Source organism: Sebastes umbrosus, chromosome 3 (genome assembly GCF_015220745.1).
Source record: "Sebastes umbrosus isolate fSebUmb1 chromosome 3, fSebUmb1.pri, whole genome shotgun sequence".
NCBI lineage: Eukaryota > Metazoa > Chordata > Actinopteri > Perciformes > Sebastidae > Sebastes > Sebastes umbrosus.
Window position 1 is genome coordinate 6,367,870 of NC_051271.1, and position 9,373 is coordinate 6,377,242.

Sequence of the window (9,373 nt, forward strand, 5' to 3'; positions counted from 1 at the left end):
TTGGAACAGTTAAAATAGCAGTAAAAATGATCATTCCATGTGCTTTTCCCTTGAACCCACACATAGGACATTCCCAAGTATTAAAAAAACAAAAAAAAACATTCCATAAAAAGAAAGACAACATAAAAGAAAATTCAGCAATTTTAGCAGCATGCAAAATTACGGTATTCTGGAAATAATAAGGTTTAGTATAATTATATTGAATAATTTAAGTGATATATGTGCACGCATACGAATCATGGTGGTAAAAACGAAGAGTCGTTTGGGAGCCGGCTCTTCTTGATGAGCTGAGCCAAATGATCTGGCTCACTAAAAAGAGACGGAATTCCCATCACTGGCATAAAGGTATGCTTTTATAACGCCTGACTGACTGAGACTGACTGCGGGGTCCTCACTGGGTCCTTCACGCGCCGCGGACAACAGTTAGCTCTCCTCTCCTCTGATTGGTCAACAACCCGCATCGTCATTTGACAACCACAATAGTGCTCGGCTGAGTTCTGGTCGTAAGAAAAGAAGAAACGCACCGTAGCTACACGATCTTGAAATGAACACCGTAAACATGTCCGAGGAACGGTCTGAACGATCCGATGGGAAGATCGTGAAGATGGAGGTCGACTACAGTTCAACTGTAGACTCGCGGATCCCGGAGAGCGAGAAGATGGCTAAAGTGAGTGAGAAAGAGGCCAGAGAGCCGGCTGAGTCATGCTGCAGCACTGTTAGCATACAAGCTAACTAGCACCACACGGAAACCTCCTATAACCAACACACTGAGCGAATACTACTCATAAACGTTGGTGTGTTTTTAATGTTCACGCATTTTAGTTATACTTTTATTGTCACATACACGTGTGTGTTTGTTATTAGGCTCGCTAGCATGCTAGTAGTGTTAGCAGTCTAGTCATTGGCAACATCTGAAGCTAACTTGCTAGCCAGGGAAAGTCTGAATCACATATTTGTACTCTTAAGTGTTATTAACTCTAAGTGTGTTTCTCTGTTGCAGGAGGGCAAACTGCAGGAGGCCATTGAGAACTTGTTGTCATTGGAGAAGCAAACCAGAACGGTAAGTGGTTCTGTACAGTGTTAGCTGGTACAACTTGTTTACTTACTTTATACTTTACTTTATACTTTATTGTCAGACAGGTCTGAAATTTGTTTTGCATAAGATAAGATAAGATAAGATGAACCTTTATTAATCCCTGGAGGGAAATTCAGGTGTCAAAGCAGCAACATCAGCAAACAGAGTGAAACACAGGAGAGGTAAAGGTATACAAACATTCTAAAGACAATAATAGAGATATAAAAGATACAGAGTGAATGAGTGAACATAGTGTGTACAGTCCGTCAATAAATAAATGTAGTATGTACAATAAATAAATAAATAAATAAATGTAATATGTACATATGTGCAGTCAGCAATAAAGTGGTATATAGGATGTATAGTGTAAAGTGAGTGCAAAGTGCGCCAGATAGTGCATGTTTAAATTTCTTAAAAGTCCTAATAGTTGTCATATGGGGGTCAGCCTTGGTTGTGGAGCCTGATGGCTACCAGCATGAAGGACTGATCCAGGCGCTTTGTGTTGTGCCGAGGAGGGATGAGTCTGTGGCTGAAGGTGCTCCTCATCTTGACTAGCTCATCATGGAGGTGGTGGGAGGGGTTTTCCAGGATAGCGTCCAGCTTCCTCCTCATCCTGCCCTCTGCCACCACCTCCAGACCGTCCAGCTCAGATCCAACCACAGAGCCAGCCTTCCTCACCAGCCTGTTCAGTCTGTTGGCATCCCTTGTGTTCATGTTACCCCCCCAACATACCACAGCAAAAAAGAGAACACTGGCTACTACAGACTGGTAAAACATCTGCAGCAGCTCCGTTTGCAACATCACAGAAAGGACAAAGACAATAAACAAGGATACAAACATTTAAACATTACAATCACAGAAGACAATATTCAGGGCCCTTTAACGCACATTTGATCTGGGATTAGGCTCCATATTCAGTTTAAGGATTGACTGATGCAAAAAAGAGTGCTTCAGTCTAACCTTATTAAATCGTGGAACCCTGTATCTCCGATTCGATGGTAACAGTTGATATTCAATGTTCAAAACATGATTGGGGTCAGAGACGATGTTGTTAGCCAGCCTTAAGATGTTATTATGATAGGCTGATTCATAGAGTTTCTCAAGGGGTTGACCAACAATCTTTGAGCAGATTTTCATTTGTTGGAGCAGTTTTGACTTTAAAGTAGTTGACAAATTCTTGTACCATGTAGTATAACAATACTGCAGGACACTCATAATCACAGAAGTAAAAAACAATAGAAGAATTTGTTTACTCGCCCCAAAAGACCTGAGGCGGCGGAGAAAGTAAATTCTTTGTTTTGTCTTTTTACAGACAAATTCAATGTGGTCTTTCCAGGATAACAGATGATCAATCATTTTTACTTTCCTTTCATTCCACTGTGAGGATAGAGGTCCAACATCTGGGAGGTCGAGACACAAATGTGAATGTCATAAATACAATGACGTTATATATTTAGATCAGAAATGTCCAATTCAGAGCAGATCTTAAACTGTGGTTTCTGCTAGAACTGATCTAAGCTGTGTAAATGGTCTTAACTTAGGAAAACGAGGGTCACCCAGAGCAATAACAGTCGGCTAGAAAGGGTTCTAGCTTATCCTGGAAAACATGGAATTATAGAGTTATGCTTTCCTGCCATGAAAAGATTTACCAAATTAACCAAAATGTCCTGGAAAACAAGTTTCATGAAACCCTGAAGCATGGCATTCAGTAGCAACCTACAGAAGTTGTATTTCCCTGGATAAATTAACTTGGGTGGGTCCTCAGCATAAAAAAAAAAAATGGACAAATGGGGGATGTTTTACAGAGAAGTTGTGTTAATGAAATAAATAATTAATTAATTTGTGTATATTTTAGTCCTTGTTTTACTTATCTGCCTTCAACCCTCTGCTCAGGCATCAGACATGGTGTCCACCTCCAGAATCCTTGTGGCTGTGGTCCAGATGTGTTATGAAGCCAAGGACTGGGATGCCCTGAATGAAAACATCATGTTGCTCACCAAAAGGAGGAGTCAGTTGAAACAGGTCAGATACCTCTTTTTCCCCTGATGGCTCTTTTCTACCAGTTGTGTTCAAACTGTTTGAAAATAAATGCTCTTGTACCCCCAAAAGTAATCTTGCAAGCCACGCTACTGACTAATCAAATGACCCAATAACAAACACTGTTGTTTGTAGTCAAGATATTGATAGCACAGCTTATACACTCTGCAATATTCACACTGTCATATATTTTGAAGACTTGGATTCTTGTTTTGAAATAATCTCCCCTGAATGCAAATAAAAGTTTTTTGTAAAGCACCCAGGAGCAGAAATTAGACAAGTAACAACATTTAAAGGGCTTCTAACAAATTTGATTTACTTAATACCTTGCAGCCATTCTTTGTCAAGCTCTAATGAGGACTGAATCTAATTTTGTTTTGCTCTTTGTTTTATCAGGCTGTTGCCAAGATGGTGCAAGAATGTTACAAGTATGTGGATGCTGTGACTGATCAGCCCATCAAGCTGAGACTCATCGACACACTTCGCACCGTGACTGCTGGCAAGGTCTGGGATGTGTTTATGTGTTAAAACAAAGCTGTATGCTAGAGACAAAAGGCAAGTTCTGTAGATTTAAGCATCTGTCAAATGAAGTACTCTGTGCCAGATGGGGGGAGCTTCTGTATTATCAGGCATACCAGCCTAGAGGTGTAGTTTGTTTGTTTATCTGAGGCACTCTTCAGTGTGAGGAAACGATGGCATTTACTTTTTGAGGGTCTGATTTATATGGAAAGTTCTCTTCCTCTGAGGGGCGGATGCAAATGTTTGTCAGGTATATAAAGGGTGACATGACCATTTCACTCAAGACATAAGCCCGCTCCTCCTCACTAATACACTAAACTTGTCTTCCTCACAGATCTATGTAGAGATTGAGCGTGCCAGGCTGACGAAGACCTTGGCCAATATCAAGGAGCAGATCGGAGAGGTCAAAGAGGCAGCTGCCATTCTTCAAGAACTGCAGGTAAGAGACTGATGGCCTTTATTTTCTTCTTTTTAGGATGAAGAAAAATCTGTGCAGTTAAAAAAAGAAAAATGGGGACACATCTATGTTTTAAGAGGTTTGAAAGAATATGGGGATATTTTAGTCACCACATTTCTGTAGGGGAAAAATACAAAAAATGAGTGAATGGGAAGTTTCATGGCCTGCTGTTTGGAAAGTGCTTAGAATATGTTTTTTTTTCCGGCTCAGGTGGAGACATATGGCTCCATGGAGAAAAAGGAGAAGGTGGAGTTCATCTTGGAACAGATGAGGCTTTGCATTGCTGTCAAGGATTACATTCGCTGCCAGATCATCAGCAAGAAGATAAACACCAAATTCTTCCAAGAGGACGGCAACGAGGTAAGAGAAAGAGACCAGTAATTGAGCATGAACAAAATACTGCAATGTCTCGTTGGCTTGACAACCACCGATGATGAAAAGTATTTAGTGAAGGGCCTGTGTGTTCGCTTTTACAACACTGTTTTAGAAGATTTTGTGTCATTTTTGTGAATCTGAACTGAACACTAACTTTTCCCTTTTGTCCAATGAACAACCCAGGAGGCCAAGCTGAAGTACTACAACCTGATGATTCAGGTAGACCAGCACGAGGGCTCCTACCTGTCTATCTGCAAACACTACCGGGCCATTTACGACACCCCCTGCATCTTGGAGGACAGCAGCAAGTGGCAACAGGTACATGGGCGTTCTCTCAAGACCACAGCATATTATTACATCGTTTTAAACATATGAATTTAGTTAATGAGAGAGTGTGATTGTTTTACTGGTGTTTCAATTTCACTGCTGATATCCCTTTTTTGATAAATAGTTACAATAGGAATTATGCTACTGTACTAGTTTTCTGTCCTGCTCCACTACTGGAGCACAGTACCATGGTGGCAGACGAAAGAATATGTTTAGAAACACAACAGATTGCTGTACCAACCCCGACTTTATGTAAACACTAGGGCTGTACCAAATAGTTCGAAGCTTCATTCATAACGTTGACCTTCAAATTATTATTAATAACTTGCAGAAACATTGCGTGCAGTTATCCACCTTCCCTTCCCTCTCTCTGACAAACCGAGCGAGCGATGCGGCACTCAGTCCTCGTCTCTGTGTAATTGTGTCAGTCTAAATTTATTGAAAAAGATTTCCAAAACTCAAAGCATGTTTTTATTTAATTAAATATTCTGCTTCAATCCAAATTTGTCGGCGTTTAGCCTTTCAAAAACAATATTTTCACTGCGGTCAAAAAAACTGTATTAACGGGTCAGTCTTGCAGTAATCGAACGGCACTATAAATTACATTTATATAACTACAATAACACAAAATCATATTCTTTCCCGTTTTTAGGGTGATGACATCATAAAATATGACGACAGACATTCAATGCTTCATTCAAAAATCGCAATAAAAGCTTTAAATGTAAAAAAAGAAAATGACATTCGGTACAGCCCTAGTAAACACTGTTGAGTAAGGGCGAGGTTCTCCTTTAGTATTGGTACTGAAATCTAGACTTTAGCACAAACAATGCCCATGATGGGATTTTTCATCTGGACACTACTATGAGCACATTCCCAGGATGTGAACATCCTTTTGATCAGTGCTCTTTTCTATGAATAATGACGATTGCAGCATAGTTTGCAATAATACCATAACACTATATATCTGTTTCAAAACTTCACTTTGCTTGTTGCCATTTGGGTGTTGCTAGTAAAGCCATGAATGCATTTGTATTGCAGGCCCTGAAGAGTGTGGTGCTGTACGTGATTCTCGCCCCTTACGACAACGAACAGTCAGACCTCGTGCACAGAATCGATACGGACAAGAAACTGGAAGAAATCCCTAAATACAAGTAAGACATACTTTGTGTTCCTCTGCCAGGTTGGCTTCACCATAAATGCAACAATCGCTCCTAAATTTCTTCTTTTTCTGTAATATGCAATTACACCACTTTTTTACGTGACAGCATTTTGCTACTCTGAATGGGCAGAGGTGTGATACCAGGAAAAAAACAAACATGAATCTTTAAAAAGTGAAGGCTATCTGATCAACTGTACAACATACCAGTCAGTCCGTGTCGGCAGATGTTGAAATGTGTGCCAGGAAATGAATTTCCTGATACATATACTGTATACAACACATGCAGCGAGACTGCCTGTGCCCAATTTTGTGTGAATCGGTGTTTGGTGTCTTGTACAAACACCTCTTTGTCATTTAAGCATAGTTTTTAATGTTTTTTTTTCCCAATGATGGGAATGATCACGTATACTGACATCACGTGCATACACTCTATTTCACTATATACATTTCACTCTATCCCTCCGTCATTCCTAGGGACCTGCTGAAACAGTTCACCACCATGGAGCTGATGCGCTGGGCCGCCCTGGTGGAGGATTATGGGAAGGAGCTGAGAGAGGGCTCAACCGACAGCCCTGCCACAGACGTCTTCTCTTGTTCAGAAGAGGGGGAGAAAAGGTGGAAGGACCTGAAGAACAGAGTGGTGGAGCATGTAAGTCCCACGGTCAGGTGTAGGAACTGATGCGTTCATATTCAGATGGGTTTAATGAGAATTTGTTGATGCTTGGCTGCAGGGAGACATCTAATCAAATCTATTTTCTAAGAGCATCTCAACGGCCTTGCTGTCCCAAACTAGGCTGGCACATTCAAACCAAGAATTAATAATAAAGAAGCATCTTGTTGTGACACATATTTTCCATGGAAGCTGCACTAGATGTTATGAAACAGTATTTTTTTTTTTAATTTGGCCAGGCAAAAATGTGGGGATATTGTGAGTTAGAGTGATGAGCATTTATAGTGAAAAGTGAGACATACAAATCTTGAAACTACATTCACATTGACAGTCAAAGTAGAACCGTCTTATTTAAACCTTCCTTGAATAAAGGTATTCAAATAAAAATAAATTACTGCTACATTTTTGACATGTCCAACATATCATCTGCAGATGTTGCCATATGCAAAGACCATACAGTGAAGGTTTTCAAGCTCAAAATGCTATTTTTAAAACACAAAAGATCAATTCAAGTAAGTAGATATGAATCTAAATGGGGTAAAATGACCAGAGAGCAGCAGCAGCAAGTGCAATCCAAGCAAAACGTGAAAATGATGGATGTGATATTTAAGCTCTGTGCAGATTCAGTGGCTAAACTGGCAGACCGTTATGTGCCGTATTAAAGTACACTCAAATTGGATTATGAATGAATGGATGGATGGTTGGACTTCACTCATGAATAATTTTTTTCAGCTGTAACTTAAGTGTTGATGTGACCTGAAAGCACCTCTGTTCTAACCTGAAGTAATTATCATATCATATTCTGCTACAGATATGTATATTCATGAAATTCTTTCTTTTCCCCAGAACATCAGAATAATGGCCAAATATTACACCAGAATCACAATGAAGAGGATGGCTGGACTCCTTGACCTCTCTATTGACGTAAGCAACATTTTTTACTAATTAGCCGTCTTTAATTCAGCCAATATGACCTGCAGTTAGTAGTTACTTTTAGATAGTAAAGAAACTAGTTATCAGGATTTGGTCTCGCAGAAGAACATTTTTAAAGGGGGATAGAATACTTAAATTTATCCTGGTGGGATATTTTACTGTTAAAGCAGCTTAGAGTATTAAAGGGTAACTTTTCAACCTGGACACTATTTACCCACGTTTTTGTGTCTGAGTGACAATTGGGGACAACAATTTTTGAAATTGGTCCACTTAACCGGCAGTCAGGAAACAAGCTGCGAGGGCAAGTGAGCAGCGTCAACGTAACATTACATTTTCTAAAAGTGCTTGTTTTGCCACTGACAGACTCAGATTGTTATTATAAGTGTCTGACAACATTATGGAAAGGACCCTAGAGAGAAATAAAACCTTTTTCTTACCTTTTGCTTGGTCTGGTCTGTTATTGTGTCCAAGTCCTGCTCAGGGAGAAGTCTTGTTGTGAAATCTGAATATCCGTATACTCTGGCTCAAATAATTGTGGGCCTCATCCACATTGTCGAAATCATCTATATATTCAGCCATGACATTGCAAATTATTTAGATAACACTAAGCTACGCTTTCTGTTCTCCAACACAACAAACTCTTCCCGACTGGCACTCACATTTCCACCATGGATGTATTCCACTATTCCACCGCTGTCTTCCGACAACACGTCACCTCACAAGATTTCAGATTTCTCCTTGAGTGAGACTCTTTCCATAATGTCAGACATCTATGATAACAATCAGAGCCTGTCATGGCAAAAACGAGCGCTTTTAGTGGACGTAAATGACGGTGCCAGCTTGCCCCAATAGCACCATATTGCAACCTGTGAGCAGCTGCCGTCTACAGCGTTCTCCCTCAATATTGGACCAATTTCAGAAATTGTATTACCATTAGTCAGTTAGACACAGAGACAAGGGAAAATGGGGTCCAGTTTGAAAAATACCAAAGTTACCCTTTAAAAAAGAAGATTTAAAAAAAAAAAAGCAACAAAAATATACAATACTTAACAATATACATCAGTAAGAGAGAGAATGTATCATAGAAAGACTAACACGACGTCCATCTGCTCAAATCTTTTCCTCAGGAATCCGAGGAGTTCCTCTCCAGCCTAGTTGTAAACAAAACCATCTACGCCAAGGTCGACCGGCTGGCTGGCATCATCAACTTTCAGAGGCCCAAAGACCCCAACGACCTGCTCAACGACTGGTCGCACAAACTCAACTCCCTCATGTCTCTGGTCAACAAGACAACGCATCTCATTGCCAAGGAGGAGATGATCCACAATCTGCAGTGAAACAACAACATAGTGCATTATTTTATGTTTTGGTTCATATTTGTATGTTTTCTTTCCTTCTGTGGGAATGTTTTTGAATATACAGTATATTGGCGGACTGTGAACGCAGCATTATTACAATGTCATATAATTGGAGATAAATCTGCACCACACCCCCACACAGCACCCCAACCCTGTTCATTTTTTATAATCCAGTAAAACCTCGCCAATAAACACATGAGCACCTCCCTTCTTTGCGTTCCTCTGTCAGTGACTGGATCTCTAAATATGCTCCATTTAATGAATTATATACAGTAGTTAAAAATGCATTGCTGTATGAAAACATGGTTGAGAACTCTTAAATGTATCCTTAGCTGTGTAAACAATAAACTCCTCCCATTTGGTTAACAGTTGTATGTAGGTTTTATACAGTATTTAACCTGACTGGAGTACATTCTAATATGACAAATGTTAAGGTTATAAACACGACTGCAACACGTCA

The 9,373-nt window shown here is 40.0% G+C and overlaps 1 protein-coding gene across 1 annotated transcript; it reads left to right on the forward strand.

Annotated features, from left to right (window-relative positions):
- The first annotated feature begins 373 nt into the window (after nt 1-373).
- Nucleotides 374-9,373, forward strand: psmd12 (proteasome 26S subunit, non-ATPase 12). The gene is made up of 11 exons (XM_037764957.1): nt 374-667; nt 1,001-1,060; nt 2,969-3,097; nt 3,509-3,616; nt 3,966-4,070; nt 4,299-4,448; nt 4,647-4,781; nt 5,832-5,944; nt 6,427-6,601; nt 7,469-7,546; nt 8,683-9,373. Exons 1-11 carry the CDS (start codon nt 545-547, stop codon nt 8,890-8,892), a joined length of 1,386 nt encoding a protein of 461 aa, XP_037620885.1. The 5' UTR covers nt 374-544; the 3' UTR covers nt 8,893-9,373.